We start from the raw sequence: 16,922 nt of genomic DNA, 5'->3' as shown, positions 1-16,922 counted from the left end.
TCAGTCCGTCCTCTCCTCGGCGCGTCTCTGCTCCCTCCCAGGCCCCCCGTCCAGGCCGCCCCCCGGGCCTGGCGGGACACTGGGCAGGGGCCGGCGAGCGCGCGGGGCCTGGGCAGGGGCGGCCGTGCCCACCCTTGGTGGGGCTGACGCCCAGCCTGGGAGCGGGGTTGGAGCTGGGTTCGGCCCCGCGGCGATCCTGGCCCCGATTCTTCATTGACAAGATTGGAGTCGGGTGGCTCGCGGAAGCTTGGAGATGCTCCAAGGGCATTGAAAAATGGTGGCGTTTTCCGGCAGATCGAGGGTGCCCTCTGGCGAGGCGAGGCCGCCAGTGAAGGAGGCTCCGCGGGTCGGAGCCGGGAAGGCCGGGAGGGCCGGGGGGGTGAGGCTGGGGGCCTGGGGAGAAGGGGCTGCGAAAGAGGACGAGGAAAACAAGACCGAGTGCCCTGGGGAACAGCCTCCCTCTCGGCCCGACGTGCGTACAAGTGCACTTCTCCCTTCCCGGAGTCCCGCTCTGCAGCCGCTCTCGCAGAAATGTCCTCCAGATGTTCGCGGCCTTCCTCCCCTCCGAGGGTTCCGCGGGGAGCTGCGCCAGCCAGCGCAAAGTCAGCAGTTGGCCCGAGCCCATTTCCCAGATGGGTGAGGGGAGGTTTTCTCTCCGCTTTCGTTCCTTTTCTCAGCCTAAGCTTCTAGGTCTTTTCCCATCAAAAGCTTAGGGAGGGCAAGCCACCATGCCCGAGCCCGCCCCCAGGATTGTCTCTGAGTTGATCACTTTCCTGGGACTCAGTGCTGCTCACCGCCACCCCATCCCACCTCGCCCTAGCCTTCCTGACCCTTCCTGCAAGGTCTGGTTCCTGCCCCTGGCTCCTAGGCCACTAACGGAAGGGAGATTCTCTGCATCCCCAGGGCCGTGGTTGATCAGTTTAAGCTGAGGACAGTAAATAGACCCATTTAAGAGGCTACACTGCCTGTGAGTGGTGGAGGTGATATTTAACAAGGGCTCTCTGGTTTGGAAGACATTATTTTTATTTGCATAAAACATGAGGAATCCTAGGTGTAGAAAGCTTAAGGTAACTTGCTTTTGAATTACTTTTAGGTCATATAGTCAGTGGGTGTCAACACCGAGATTTGGACCCAGGAAATCTATTGCCAGAGTCTGTGCATTTAACTACTGTGCTCTACTGCCTCTGGAATTCAGCTATCATTTGAGAAATATTTTTGACGTCTACTATATGCCAGGCACTGTTCTAGGCTCTGTAGATGCAACAGTGAACAAAGCAAACAAAACCATTCTCTTATGGACTTTACATCTAGAAGTGGAAGTAGGGCCGTGGAAAGGCAATAAATGAACTAAATACGTAAATAATGTAGTATGGTAAAAGGTAAGTGCCATGGTGGAAAATAAAGCAGGGGAAGAGGAGACAGAGTGCCTAGGCTGGGGGGACGTTGCAATTTAAAATCAGAGAAGGCCTTACTGAGACCTTTAAGTAAATACTTGTAAAATGGGAGGGAAAATTATTAAAGTGATGTCCTTCTGGACTCCACCTCTACCAAATCAGAGTCTACAGGGACGGGGCACTGACACATGTATTTTTAACAAACTTCATGTTACTGGGTGCCAGTAACATGGCACCCAGTAACATGCACCAGAGAAAAATACTTCAGTAAGATCTGGCGATTCAGGTGCCCAGCAAGGTTTGGAAAGCCCTACTCCAGGGCTTCTTTCTGCCCAGAATGTGCACCCTTTGCTTTCAGGAATTTGGGGAAGAAGTGGGAGTGGAGGCTTGGAAATTAGCTCTAAAGTGGTGGTGGTGTGGCTATGAGCAGTGGAAGGAAAATAGAAATGGAGTCGGTATTGCTAAGAGCTCTCTAAAATGGAACCAGAAGGCCATTGAGGAAGTGTGAATTATGCGAGTCTCAGACTGGATAAAATCTGACCTTTTGACCACTTATTGTCCTAATGAAGGCATTCAGAAGATCTGCCAGAAACTCAAGATACTTATCAGACCCCTACCTTATAATAACTCGTGACAGCCTATCTACTGATCAGACCCTTACTCTAAAATAACTCGTGATTCCTTAAGGACAAATATTTCCTTTCTCGTGTCAGAGTACAGCCTTGTGGCTTTTGCCTTTGTAAGCCCCTGACCCTTTCTCTTCCCTGGAACACTCTTTTGACTTTACCAGAATCTGTGTCTCCTGAATTGCAATTCTTAAGACCCCCCCCCCAATAAAGCTCTTTATTCTTTGCCGCCTCGATATTGATTATTGTTCAACAGAGATCACAAGAAATGGAATAATCCAAAGATTAATCCCTTCTTCCTCATCTGGTGCCAAGGAAGAAGGGAACAAGGGCTTCACTGGAGCCTGTATTTCATCCATCTTGGGTTTCTGACAGTGAATGTTTTTTCAGGTTAAAATCTATCAGGGTATTATTCTCACTGAGAATCAGAGTTTGTGAGTGAAAGATTTTAGGGGTAATCTCTAAGAGTCACTACAAGGGAGGAAGCTGAGGTCCAGAGAGGGCTCTGCCTGGCTACACAGGTAGTTAGCAGCAGAGCTAGGATGAGGCTTCAACTCTTCTGACATCCACGCAGTACTGTTGTTGTCACAGGCATGCTAACGCATAGCCCTACCCAGTAAACATGTATGGATAAATGGTTGAACTGAATAATTTACTAGGCATTTAAGAAATCCTGCATTCCTGTTTTAGAGTCATTAATCCCACTTCCAAGTCCTCGCTTTTAAGAGGTAGCCTTCGAAGCCTTACCCCAGGCATGGTGTTGGGGACATTGTTCACTTTCAGGGTCATGAGCCCATCTTCTGGGGTCCCGGCTGGGGGTCCTCAGTTCTAGGGACTGGTCAGTGGCATTGACGTGGGGATCTTACATGGAGAGTCAATGAAGACTCAACTCGCTTGTCCCATTAGACTGGGAATTTGGGGGCCGTCTTCCTCTGCTGGCCCAGGAGGCTGGCTGGCACCCAGTAACATGCGCCAGAGAAAAATTCTTCAGTAAGATCTGGTGTTAGAAAGGCACCTGGCTCTGCTGCTTAACACTCAGGTGATTTTCCTCAAGGCGTTGCTCTGCACCTGAGTGTCTTCAACTGTTGAATAGAGATTCTGCTCCTGCTCACTTCATGGGGTCTTGGGGGGATTATTTGTACTTTTGAAAGTTATTAATACACAGGTTTTTGATGTGTTGCTTCAGCGGCTCTGTATTCTTGAAGGCAGAGATTATGTATATTGCACTTTTCATTATAAACCATTTATTGGCACCTGACCCGCTGTGTGCCTGTTTTTTCATCTGTCTATTGGAGACAAAACAACTTATCTTGCTTCCCACACAAGGTTGTTATGCCCTTCCCATGAGCTAATAACTGTGAAGGTCCTCTGTACATTGCAAAGAGCTTTATAAATGGAAGGCATCGGAAAAATCACTACTATTACTAGTAGTGCTTTGCACTTGACAACTTATGTATTTGAACAGAGCTACAGATGTAGGCAGTTTCTAAAGACTAAAATTTTTCACTGTCCCACAGGAGCACCCTTATCAGGATTTAATATCTGGAGATTTTTTCCAGATGTCAAAAAAAGGCAGGTTTAGGATAGGTTTGGTTTAAATTGGAGGTTGGCACGTAGACTCCAGGAACGATGCGGCGGACCCTTTAAGTATTGGGATGGAAGGGCGGAGCCGTCGTCAGGGACGCGACTGGGCCGCTGGGTTTCCAGGAAGTGACGTCAGGCGGCCGCAGAGATGGAGGACGTGCTGGACCTAGGCGAGGAGCGGCGTCGCGGCTCGGCCATCTCCGTGAGGACCGACTCGCGGGGCTTGGGGCCAGGAATTAGCGGGTGGGGAGGAGCTACCCCGCCGGCCCCGGCTTCCCTGAGCCGCCTCGGCCCGGCCTGTCCCTGGCGGCCGGAGCGGGCCGGCTCTGAGCCTTGCGGGGGTGAGGCCGGGGAGGAGGCGGCCTCCCTCGCCCCGCCCCTGAGGCAGCGGTGAGCTCCTCCGCTGCTGGCCTAGGGTTTGCTTTCTTTAAAATCCTCAAAGAGTGGAAAACAGATCCTGCCCCCGCCGGCCTCTGGGACCGGTGGGAAATTTCCCAGCTTCTCTCCGCTTTCTGGAGCTCCAAGTGCCAACTCCCCTAGAATGGACAGATCTGAGGGTGACTGGAGGGGCCCTGGCCAGAGTCACGCTTTCACTCATCCTAGTGCTTTTCCCTTGGGACATCTCATGGCAGAAGTTGATGTAAAAACCGTACTGTTTTATGCATGGAAGGAAGGAAGGCGTTAGACAGGGAGGTCCTTTCTTGCCACTAATCCCCATGGGGAGGTGGGCGTTACCTCAGTTTTGTAGTTAAGGAAATAAAGATTTATAACGCAGGGGAGTGGCTAGGTGCTCGGGGGACCCAGAGGTCAGACGCCGTATAAAGCTGTTGCATGGGTTAAAAAAAGTCAATCTCCAGGAACCTCGATTTCCTTATGTCTAGAATGGAGATGTTAATGTCTACTTCAAGGAGTTGCAGTGAAGATGAAATGAGATATGCGTGGAAAGCATTTAACACAGTGGCTGGCATGTGCTAAGTTATTAGAAGAGGTTAGCGACTGTTGCTTCTGAGGCTGTGATTTACCCAAGCTTATATATAAATAAGCTGAGCTAGATTCAAGACCCAAGTTCAGTGTGTGTGTGTGTGTGTGTGTGTGTGTGTGTGTTTTAACTCCAACACAGCCTCATCAAGCTTTTTAACCTTTAAAATTATCGAAGATGACAGTCACTAAAAGATTGGCCCACAGGGCAGGTCTTTAGTTTCTGCTGTGGAATCTCTACATGTTTTGAAGTGCCCTAGTAACATCGGAGATCCTCTAAGTAACTAGAGAGGAGATACGAGGATTGGGAGCAAATTGTTCTAGGAAGAAGCAGGTTGCTTGACTGACGAAGAAGAATATTATGTCACCAAGCCTTTCTGATATGTGAGCTTTTATAGTACCGGGGGATGTGAATGTAGTTATTCATTCATTCTTTCAACAAATATTTATTGAGCCCCTTCTGTGTGTCAAGCATTGATTGTCCTAGGTGCTAGGGATATACCAGTGAAAAAAACTAAGTCCCTGCCCTCATGGGGCTTACATTTCAGTGGCAGAAGATGAACAATAAACAGACTATAGATTTAAAACATATAAAACCAGGTAGTAAAGTAGGTTTTCTGCCAGTCATTCCTGTGGATTTACACAGGGTCCTCAAAAAGGTTAAAACCTTAAATACTTGACAATTATTAGAGAAACCATCTACAAACAGCATTTAAAGGCAAGATCCTTGAATTTTTGTTTGAGCACAATCACTGCATGTAGTATGCTGTATTCAGAAACCCAATGTTATGATAAATGGAAAAAGGCAGCCATAGGTGAAGGAGTGCAATCGTCTGTCTTGGGAAGAAAACGAGCTGCTTATTGTCAGAAAGATTGTTTCTGTCATCCCTGAAACCTAAATGATTGATTAGAATTTGACATGTAAATACTACATAAGGGTTTTTATGCAGGTCTCATGTAACCGCTCTCAGTTTATTGGTGCAGTCAGTTCTTAGAACATCTTAAAAGAAATTCCAGCAGGGCATAGTGGAAGGAACTCAGGATTTGAAGGCAGAAGAAGATTTAGCTCTTAGATTTATCTGCCACTTAATTGCTTTCCTGGGTCTCAGTTTCCTCATTTGTAAAATGGCCTGAATCCCAGTCCCTGTTACTGTGAAATCAAATGAAGCTACATCAAATGAGATCTAAAAGTGCTTACAATAATGCTGTTTTTTTTTTTTTAAAGAAAAATGTAAACATTTCACCACCCACTAGTCTGCCTAAAGAATGTTTTGTGTATGTGCTGGGAAGCATTTGAGACACAGAGCCTCCACCCCGCGAGGGCTTTGGGAAACACGTGCAGATGGTTCATTTGATGACTCAGAATTTGAAGTGGTCTGATTTCCAAAGCTAATGTCTCAAGATTCTTGTAAGATCTTTCCTTTAATAACTGTAAGTGCAAATCCAACTAGTGTACACGTCAAAGCAAATGCTGTATGTATTTCTCTGGTTTCAGTTACCATGGAATTTCTTTCCCCCCCAAATGCCTTTTGGATAACTATTTTCATGCCAAGCTGCAGCTTTGAAATTAGGCCTTCATAAAATCCCGCATAGGACATGGGAGCCTTGACCACACTCTTCCCGGGCTATGGCATGAGGTCCCTGCCCCCTCTAGAGGAATTTCTAGCTGCATTTCTTTGGGTAGAAAAGGTCTATGGCCATTAAAAGAAAACACTGTGATCAGTACATGAATTTCCTGTTCTGTATAGAACTGACCATGGGCGCTTTGTTTTAAGGGTTTGGAGCCTTTTCTAAGTATATACTCAAGTTGCTCAAATCCTATCCTCCACCATGTCATCATAAATCCAGTCCTTGCTTACCTTGGCAGGATTGTCTTCCTCGTAGTGGCTCAAAGACGTTTGGGTCAGCAGTGCCCCTCATCTCTCCTTACAGGGAGCCAAGATGGGGCGCCGAGCTCAACAGGAGTCAGCTCAAGCCGGGAATCATCTCACTGGCAAGCATTCCTCTTCGACTCTGACTGCAGAGGTGAGTGTTAAAAAATTCTGAAGAAATGCACTCTAAGAGTTAGCGATTACTCAGTGAGCAAGGATTTGGTATTTCATATTTTTTTCTCCTTCTTCTCTTTAATGTCAGCCTTCCTCCTATCTTGATTTGGGAATTCCCTTCCTCGGCATTTGTCCTATTAGCAAGAAGTGAAAGAGGAACTTTTTTCTTTTGATGCCAGAGCAGTTTCTGTGCATTGCTTTATATTCCCAGTGAAGAAGTTTTGTACGTTAACTGAAGCAAGGGACTGGGAGGTTTCAAAATCCAGCCAAAATCCGGGTTTTTATTCCTGCCAGATAAACGCCAGTGAGGCATGCTGGTGACGTAAAGTTGGATTACACAACTGGACATTTGCTCTTGGTGGTGACCTGCGCTTTCTACAGTTTTCAGGCAGGAAGGGGATCCGTACTGGCCTTACTTTCCTGGAGACTTTTCCAAGTGGCCTGGAATCGTGGGAATTTATCCAGCCTCTTTGCAGAGGGTGGGTAATCTTGATGAGCATTGCTTTTAATGCCAGGGCACTATTTTCGGCGGTTTACTCAGAACTTCTTTTCACCCTCCTCTGCCCATTTGAAAAAACTCTGCCCTTTTCAAGAGCTGGCTTCAGGGTAATCCTCGCTGTCAGCTCTTCCTAACTTCTCCAGGCCGACTTAGGGCTCCTACTTCTCAGTTCCCATAGTACCTGTTATAGAACATCTCACATTATGCACTAATTTTTCTTTTTATGTGCCTGGCCCGCTAGACAGTGAGTTTCTGGGCAACAGGCAACCTGGCTTCTCAGTTGCCCAGCTCATTGGCCTACAGTAGGTTTATAACAGATGAGGGCATCTCTGCTGGGAGGCCTTATGGGCCTGAGTACAGCATGCTGGGGACAAGATACAGACACACTTGACTTACATATCACATAGGTAGGAATATGCTTCACTTTCATCAGAAATAAGATATCCACCATGTCTTTAAGTGTTCCACATGGACCTTTCAATTTATCTTTCATTTTCTCACTGACTGTGGAAATATGGGTACAGAGAATCATTCCTCCTCTCAGATAACAGCCATGCCAACACAGAAAAGCTGGCGACTGACCCTTGGCCTCATTGCCTGAAGACGGTAGGGAGAGACTGTGGGGGGATTGTGGGAAAACCAGAGGCCACATGTACCCTCCAAAGGGTAACCACTATCTAGCCACAGCCAGCTGATGCTGTGGGGAATACAGGTCCAGTACTGCCAGCTCTTCTGATTTTCCAAGAGATGGCAGTCTAAAATTTTATGTGAAAGCAACACGTTTTTAGAGGTTAGCGACTAATTATAAAAATTAAATCACCATATGGGCTAGATTAGGCCTGAGGGTTGTCAGTTTGTGACTTTGACCATAGCATCTCCATTATAGAGCTTATTACATTGTATTCTAATTATTTATGTGCCTGGCTCCCTCAGAAGATGTGAGCTTTTGGAAGGCGGCGGTTGTGTTTCACCTTTGTCCCCCTTTGTTTATCGCAGTGCCTGGCACAGAGCAGGCATGCCATTGACACTGCAAAGGGTGAGGGGGTGAAGTACATAGTGTGTGATGAGGGGCTCTTAGAAGCTGAATAAGAGCGTTACAGGGTCAGGGGTGGCAGACTGTGGCACACTGGGGACACAGTTAAGGGGGTGTAATGGAGGGAGATAGTGAAAGATATACTAGACCCAACCCTGGATCTCAAGGAGCTTGAACTGCAATGGATGGGCAAGCCAATGACTGGATCAGTGGAAGTCTACTCTTGGCCTTTGGAGGATCCGCCCCAACACCAGATCATTAATTCATTTATTTAACAAGTATTTATTGAAGCTTACTGTGTGTCAGGCACCATTTTAGGGGGTTGGCATATTTCAGTGAACAAGAGCCAAATCCCCTGCCATAATGGAACGTATATTCTCGTGATCACTGGCAGTCACAAAGGCTAATTACAAGCCTACCCAATTGTGAAGGAGGTTATAGCCACCTTAGTGGTGAGGTGAGTGAGTCTGAGATGGGCCAGGATGTCCTGATGGCCTTGAAGCCTCTGTGGCGCCCACACCAAATCAGCTACCAAGCTGCGGTCGGTAGGCATGGTTCACCTACCCGTCCCCTTCCCCTCGGCTCAGGGGAGAGTCAGTACTGTGAGCACCTAACTCCAGAGTTGCAGACTGTGATGAACCTGTCAGGGTTTCAGCCTTTCTAGAATACCTACTTATTTCTGCAGAGGCATGTACCTTTTTTTTTTTTTTTGGCTCCATCTGGGCCTTAGTATTTTTTCTGGGAGTTGACGAAAAGTCATTCTGGGGACTTCGCTGGTGGCACAGTGGTTAAGAATCCACCTGCCAATGCAGGGGACACAGGTTTGAGCCCTTGGGGAAGATCCCACATGCCGCGGAGCAACTAAGCCCGTGTGCCACAACTGCTGAGCCTGCGCTCTAGAGCCCGCGAGCCACAACTGCTGAGTCCGTGTACCACAACTACTGAAGCCCGCATGCCTAGAGCCCGTGCTCCGCAACAAGAGAAGCCACCGCACTGAGAAGCCCGCGCACCGCAGCAAAGAGTAGCCCCCGCTCTCGCAACTAGAGAAGCCTGCATGCAGCAACGAAGACCCGGTGCAGCCAAAAATAAATAAATAAATTTATTTTTTAAAAAAAGAAAGAAAAAAGAAAAGTCATTCTGTTCTTCACCCAGCTGGTGCCTCTGACAGCAAAATGCCAGTCAGAATTGCAGGATTCCTTCTCTCCCTGAATTGAGGTTTAAAGCAGCGTGGGCAGCCTCTCCTGGGGCCAGATGCACACTGTGCTGTGTGGGCCTTTTTGGCTGTTTCTTTCTAAGATTAGATTCTAAGACTCATGTGTGTGTGCCCATTTACATTCCAGTTCTGAATGTATTACTTGATATATTTATTTTTGTCCTTTCACTGACTATATTCTAGGATGAAGCTATTCATGAAAACGTAAATATGGTACCTGGGGGCTGTCAGACATACTGGAATTACTTTAGAGTTATATAGGAATTAGTTCAAGCAAATGATGATTTTAAAGCGAGCTGGCGGGATGGGGAGTTCCGTGGAGGAAGCAGAGCAGCTTCCAGGTCTGCTGGAATAGAGGGAACATGGGCTTGGCATCTGAAAACCAGGGCTTGAGCGTGGGCTCTGCTAATTGCCTGGATCTTGAACAACCCCACTAATCTCTCTAATCCTCCATTTCATTATCTGTCAAACAGTGGTAACAATACTACCAAGTTGATTTGAGGATTAAGTGAGATACGTATTTAAAAGCACTTTAGTAAACTGAAAGGCACTGTACAAATGTTCATTCTTTCAGTAAGTAGTGAATAAGAGAATATTTGGATGGAGCTTTGCTCTTGTTATTAAAGGACCGCACAGAAGGAGGATGTGAGCCTGGGTCTCTTTTAGAAGCGATTTGGAAGTCTTTCCAAGGGTTGCTACTCATTTCTCCACAGGCTGACTAGTAGTGATCTGAAGCAGGTTTTGTGCTTCCAGACTGCAGCGGGCATTCCTCCTGCAGGGTGGATAAGAGCACAGGCCTTGCGGTTAGACAGCCCTGGGCTGAAATCCTGGCCCTGCCGCATGTTAGCTCTATGGCTCAGCAAGTTACTTAACCTCTTCAAGCCTCAGTTTCCTCATTGATAAAACAGGGTTAGTATTACATACTTGATAGGGTGACCAGAAAGAAAAAACAAGATAACAGGTATAAAGAAAGCCCTTAACCCAGTCTGACCCATAAGTGCTCAGTGTATAATTGCTAACCATTATTGTCTCTCCAGAGCTCGGGTGTTCTGTTATTGTGCCTTAACCCTCTCTACGGTTAAAAACTGGTGGCCTTCAGGCTGAATTTCGCCTACAGCCATGTTTTCTTTGATCCGTAGAAAATTAAACATTTTTTAAAACTGGGTTGTTATCATTTCTAAATTAGGAAAACTTACGTGAAAATCCAGATTTGGGGCTCCTCTTTGAAACCAGAAGTCCTGGCACAGCGGGAATGCTGGGCTGGCATCCCCACATGGCAGCAGTTGGCTGCAGCTGAGAACGGTGCTTGCTTACGCTTGGCCTGCCCTGTCCAGCTCACCATTTCTTACTTGAATACACCTGGTCAGATTTACTCACATCTGATCTACCTGGCTCCTGTTTCCATTCAAGTTAAAACTCCTGCTCTTTTAGGATGGATTGATTTTCAGGTATCCTTATCGGTATGGAATTTGGCTATATGCATCAGAAACTCAGCCCCAGGGCTTGGAGCAGGCAGGAGTGATTTTTCTCACAGCAAGAAGTCCAGTGGAGGGCAGGGCGGGTGCGGTCACTAGAGAAGGTCCTGCGTTACCCTCACCCCGTCTAGACACCTGCTCTGCCATCTGGAGCTTGTAACTTGTTCTCATGGTTGCTGACATGATGGCTGGTTGTTCCCCAGGGATCCAGTCTGTATTTTAGGTGAGGAGAGGGGGAAGAGTGGAAGAGTTCAGGGTTCATGCCAACGAAGTATGTCCCTTCTTATCAGGAAAATGATAGCCAGAGACCTCACCAAGTAGACTTCTAGTTACATGTCATCGGTCAGAACTGGGTCTTAAAACCACCTTAAATTTCAAGGGCGTTCTCAGCTGGGCACGTTGCCACACCCATCACATTGGGGTTTTGGGGTTAAGGAGAAGAGGAATGACTGTTGAGTAGGCAGTTTGCGACTGACATATCAATTTAAAAAAAATAGAATTTATACAGAGTTTGTTTTTTGTTGTTTTTTTTCCTTGTAGGCTTGGGTATAAAAGGAAAGAATTATTTTTAGTAGCAGAAAAAATAAAAATAAAAAATCCACATTCCTCTCCCGTTTTCTAATTTGGGGTTGTGTAGAGTTCAGTGAAAATTTGTATGCCCTCAAGTTCCAAGACATCTGATGCAGTTGCCTGTGTCAAACCTTGCCTCGATCTTTTCCTTCTTCCTGTTTTCTCTGTAACCCCTTGGGGCTTTCTGCCTGTAGGATACCTGTGGCTCAGCCCAGGTAATTATAATTAGACTCTTCCTCCCTCTCTGAAAGAAGAGGAAAGGTCTCTTTATTGCTTGGTCAATCTGTAAATTTTCAAATAATTTCAAAGAACTTACCTGCCTAATCATACTGATTAACCAGAAAGATGAACTCTTCCTCTAGTTTCACTAGCTCAGAGTTGATTAGCGTCATGCCTGCTTCTTTCAGGTTGTTGTGAAGGTCAAATTAGGTAATGCACATAAAGGTGCCAGCACACAGGCACCTCTCAAGAAATGGTAACTACTAAGAAAGTTTATGTCTGCATCCCTCTGCTTTTTTGTGGGTTTTTTTTTTTACCACCTGTTACAAATCAGGCTTGGATCCCTAGATGCATAGTTCAGTTAGCAGTTCAGGTTGGCATTACAATTATGGAGACTTTAACTGGTGCCATGATGAGCGTCTTCACGTCTGCAGTGAATAACTTTTTCTGGGCAGAGCAGCTCTGAGAATTAAACTGGATTTCTATGCCTGAGCTTTCACCTTCTGTCATTCAAATGATGGTTCTCCTACACGACCTCAAGAAAAGACCTGGACGCTTTCTACCATGAAGTTACACTACCATAGGCTGAAGTTGAGAAAAAGGAATCTCAGGGCAAAACCTCTCAGGACTGGCCTGTTTTTTGTTTTTATTTTTTGGGGCTGCCCCACGTGGCTTGTGGGATTTTAGTTCCCCGACCAGGGATTGAACCCAGGCCCTCGGCAATGAGAGAGCAGAGTCCTAACCACTGGACCACCAGGGAATTCCCTGGCCTGTCTTTTTGGATGAGCATTTCTCACTTGGGTCTAAAGCAGTTTGTAGCTTAATTTCCATCTTGCAGATTGTCCTTGTAATAATAATAATTATAGCTGACGTTGGAACAGTTCCTACCTCTCTGTCAATTACACACACTATCCTATTTAAGCCCCGTGGTAACTCTTAAAGTAGTTACTATACTTACTGTCTCATTTTAGCTATGATGACACTGAGACTTCAAGGAGTCGAGTGACTTGTCCACAGTCATTCAGCTAACGTCTGGCTGTACTCTCTCAGCCTCCAGACAGATTCTTAAACACCACCTAACTTCTCCTACCTGCTGGATAGTTAGATGCACAGACCTCCCAGTAGAGAAAGGCTTTTGGCGGGAGCTGAGAGACTTTTGGGTTTTCCTCTTGGAATCCTTTTGGTGAGGGAGTAAGTTCTCACTTGATTATCCTTATTCGTCCACTTGTCTGGAAAAGTGTTTGAGACACAGCTGTTCTCTTTCTCTTCCTCCTCCGCCCCCCATCCCTTTGGTGCTCCTCCTAGGACGCAGAACTGACACTCAGCCAGATTCTCTTGCAGGAATCTGAGAAATGCTGCTGGGCTCATGTTCCCAAATTAGGCCAGTTTCCTCATCCCCCAGCAGCTCTACTCAGCTGGAGCTTCCCTGGCACGTTGCATTACGTCTCTTGCCCTCCGCCTGTTCCTGACTGGTCTGCCAGCGGGCAGTTATTTTCAGCCCAGCTAGGGTTATCTGCTGACCCTTTTTGGTGACATTTTTCTTCTTTCTCACAAAAATAACTTTCCTAGATTAGTCACATTTTTCAGCCTTTTTCGTAGTCCCTCTCCAATGGGCTGGATTGAATGATGCTTCTGATAACGTCGTAGGAGAGGGATGCGGGGAATCCGACGTGGAACCCGTTGACGAGGAATGCGTTTTCCACACTTCATCCTGAGGTCACGCTCTGTATGCCTCACTTTTGAACTCTCCCTCGGGGTGGGCAGATGTGCATTCCCGACCCATCCCTGGGGCTGGCCACTGTGTGGGCGTGGGCGGGAACATCATCCCCGGGGTAGATCACGCGATTGGAAATAGCATCTCAAGATTCTCCTCCAGCGCTTACTCGGTCTCTTTCAGCACTCCAGTACAATGCCTCATGCCTCCTTCTACTATGTATTACGTGTCAAGCTGGCTTCCTACCAGAAATGTGGTGCTTGAAGATCACTTAGAATTCTCTCCCTCACCTGTGGGGAGGGTTAAGTCAGAACTACATGTAAGAGTTTATTTAGCTCAATGCTCCTTTAAGTTAGCCACTGTTCTCATCTACACAACCTAAGACGTAGGAACGGTGATCATTTTGCCTTTAATCCCAGCTCTGCCAATTCCTCGGTGTGTATTCTAGGCAAGTTACTTAACCACTCTGAGCCTGTTCCTCCTCTGCTGAATGGAATAATAGTAGCTATCTCCTAGTGTTGCTGGAGGATTAAATAAGAGAATGTACAAAGCTCTTAGGACGGTGCGCCCCGCATGCTAACTATTATTGTCATTATCTGTGTCACATGAGAATTAGAAAGTATTTTCAGTTTATCTTCAATTGCAGTTCTGTTCAAGATACAGAGATATTCTTTTTTTAAAAAAATTATTTATTTATTTATTTATTTTTGGCTGTGTGGGGTCTTCGTTTCTGTGCGAGGGCTTTCTCTAGTTGCGGCGAGCGGGGGCCACTCTTCATCGCGGTGCGCGGGCCTGTCACTGTCATGGCCTCTCTTGTTGCGGAGCACAGGCTCCAGACGCGCAGGCTCAGTAGTTGTGGCACACGGGCCTAGTTGCTCTACGGCATGTGGGATCTTCCCAGACCAGGGCTCGAACCCGTGTCCCCTGCATTGGCAGGCAGATTCTCAACCACTGCGCCACCAGGGATGCCCCAGAGATATTCTTATTTCATCGAACTAACTGGCTCTTAGGGCAAAGAAACATTTGGATGAGAAATCCTTTTGGTGAGAATTCTTTGTGCCACTTAAGACCCGTTTTGTATGTCTCCTTGACCAGTTGTTTGCTAATACCTTTTCATCTTCTTTTCAAAACCCAACCCGCTGTCTAGAGGTTGGCAGTCTTTCCAAAGAGTGATCCTTAATTGCTGACTTAACATCATTTTGTTGTTCTGGGGCATATGGGTAGAAAAATGAGGAGGGCAGGAGTGACCTTGGTGACCTCAGTGACCTTGGAATAGAAGGTAACATCCATTCATTTCTTCATTCATTTGCTTATGAAACTTGATTGAGAGCTTTCTGCGTGGCAGGCATTGTGCTTGAAGCTGGCAGTACAGTGACAAACCAGACATGCTCCCTGTCCTCTCTGAACCTTGATCTGGGGGCTGCAGAGAATTAAGTGCCAGGTGGGGGTGAACACAAAAAGATACAGGAATGCCTTCATCGAGCCTTTTTCCTTTTGGGGAAATCTGGAAAGGTTTTCTAGGAAAAAATCATGTTTGAGTTGAGACTTGAAGGATGAGTAGAAGGTAGCCAAGTGAAGGGGCCAGGATGGGCCAAGGAGGGGAGAATATTCCAAGTAGAGGGATGAGCATGTGCCAAGTTGTGGAGGCCAAGGAGAGAGCGTGGCACGTGGGATTTGTTAGCGGAGCAGGTGACCATTCAGGTGATGGAATAGTGGTCCTCAGTGACTTTTGCAAGCAGTGTGATGTTTTTCAAATATTCAAAAACCAACCCCCTTGCCTTTTTTGACAAATGAACCATGTGAGACCAACATTTCTTATATGACACTGAAATAATTGGTAATATTATGAAGTTTAGACTGTGACCTTTCAATATTTTCCTATCCTTGTCTTTCACTGATGCATCTTCAATGCAACCATTACACTTCTCTCTCTATGCGTTTATGTTTTCTGGTCAGGAAACCTCTGAGAAGTGCTTGAGTATAGTATTGATGGCTTGGAACTCTTCTGGCTCATTCTTTTTAAGGAGGGGCTTAGTAGATCAGTAGTTTGCAGTGTTCACACTTAATTTATGTCCTAAAAATTCCTAGGTTCCTCTAAGGATAGATTGTGTGTGTGTGTGTGTGTGTGTGTGTGTGTGTGTGTATTAGATCCTGGTAACTCTAGGAGAGAAATCATGGAAGTAATTTTGAATTAGTCATGATCTGACAGGATTTAGAAAATGTCTTTTGATTTCACAAAATAAGAGATTGTCACCCAGAGTCTAGTAATTACAAGTGTACGCTAGATGCTTAATAAAAGTATGTGTAAATGGATCAATGATACAAGCCTAGTTAGTGCCTGTGATCTATTACTACTGCGTTGCCTCAAGAAAGATGAGAATACCTGTTGTAGTCTTCTCAGGGTTCCTAATTTGCATACACATGATTAACAGCCATAGGTCATATCTGACCCATTTGGTATGGGTCAGATATGGAATCGTAGTATTGGAATTTGGTTTGACTTCTCTTTGGGGTAAGTAGACTACTGGCTTATATTCAGAAATTTTTTTTTTGGTATGTGAAAATTTTCATGGTAATGATACTTTTGTTGCAATGAAAATTGACTTATATTCAGGCAAGGTTCCCAGAGCAAAGACTTCTCAGAATCTTTGGCTGTAAATAGTATTCTGTTAGGAAAAAAATAAATTGAGAATTAGAGAAATGGTTTAAACCACTATAAACTCTCCTGGACTGAGTCAATTGCCTCATAACTGGTCTCTCCTTTTGTATTATTGCCCTCCTGCAGGTCAGCTGTAGTGGTCTTATAAAATATGCATCGTTCATTTCACACTCAAAACCCTTTAAAGGACACCCGTTGCCCTTAAAACAAAAAATCCCAAATGCTTACTTTGCCCCTTTGTGATTTGGGCCTTCCTATGTCTCCAGCCTCATTCACACCAGCTACCTTGTGGCAGTCACAGGGAGTCGTTACTTTGCTTGTACAGTTCCCTATTCTAGTTCCTTAGAGTACTGTAATTCCACAGAATAGAATAGAGTAGAACAGACTAGAATATTCCCTGGAATACTTACCCATGCTCTTTGCTGGGCTGACTCTTACTTCTTCTTTGGGTTCAGCTTGAATATCCCTTCTTCTATTTAAATGAGAATATTACCTTCTCATTTAACTTAGCTCCTCGTATTGTACTCTGGTAGCGTTTTTTTGTTGTTGGTGGTGTTTTCTTTTCTTTTTCACTTTTTTTTCTGTCACCCCAACCGCAGTTTGTAACTGTCTGTGTAATTATTTGGGTCCATCTCCCTCACTAATTGCACACTCCAGAAGCTCCTGTTCGCTTCCCTGAGCCTGGCACTTTGTAGGTCCTCAGTGAATGAGAACCAGGCGTGGAGCATGCTGTGTTCAGCTCAGGGACAGATTAGTTTGAGGGGCCTGTGGGACCACCATCTGGAGATGTGCGGGAGGCTTTGATGTGTGGGACTCATGCTTTGGACTGGGCTCTGAGCTGGAGCTAAGGGTTTGGGAGCCATTCGTATCGAAGTGGTAAATGAGAGCTCTGGAAGGGAGAGTTTGTAGAGAG

The 16,922-nt window shown here is 46.0% G+C and overlaps 2 protein-coding genes and 1 long non-coding RNA gene across 6 annotated transcripts in view; 2 read left to right on the top strand and 1 right to left on the bottom strand.

Moving 5' to 3' along the window:
• Positions 1-6,578, bottom strand: part of TGFB3 (transforming growth factor beta 3) — a 28,340-nt gene extending 21,762 nt beyond the window's left edge. The window contains exon 1 of one of the 2 annotated variants that reach the window (XM_082451792.1): positions 6,442-6,578. The gene's annotated coding sequence lies outside the window, so the exon portion shown is untranslated. The remainder of the gene's footprint in view (positions 1-6,441) is intronic. The other variant, XM_082451793.1, reaches the window with a different exon arrangement.
• IFT43 (intraflagellar transport 43) overlaps positions 331-16,922 on the top strand; it is a 98,344-nt gene continuing 81,752 nt past the window's right edge. The window contains exons 1-2 of one of the 3 annotated variants that reach the window (XM_082451898.1): positions 331-3,806; positions 6,515-6,607. In XM_082451898.1, coding sequence (XP_082308024.1) covers positions 3,753-3,806; positions 6,515-6,607 — 147 coding nt within the window. In that variant the 5' untranslated portion in view covers positions 331-3,752. Of the gene's footprint in view, positions 3,807-3,917; positions 3,995-6,514; positions 6,608-16,922 lie in introns of those variants that run through there. The other 2 variants (XM_082451897.1, XM_082451899.1) reach the window with 2 other exon arrangements.
• LOC309655972 lies at positions 6,616-9,263 on the top strand. The gene is made up of 2 exons (XR_014261093.1): positions 6,616-7,106; positions 8,972-9,263. It is a non-coding gene; the product is annotated as an uncharacterized lncRNA (long non-coding RNA).

The sequence above is a fragment of the Balaenoptera physalus genome (genome assembly GCF_965194825.1).
Source record: "Balaenoptera physalus genome assembly, chromosome: 2".
Taxonomy (NCBI): Eukaryota; Metazoa; Chordata; class Mammalia; order Artiodactyla; family Balaenopteridae; genus Balaenoptera; species Balaenoptera physalus.
The sequence above is the reverse complement of the archived record's forward strand: the minus strand, read 5'-3'. Positions and strand labels throughout refer to the sequence as shown.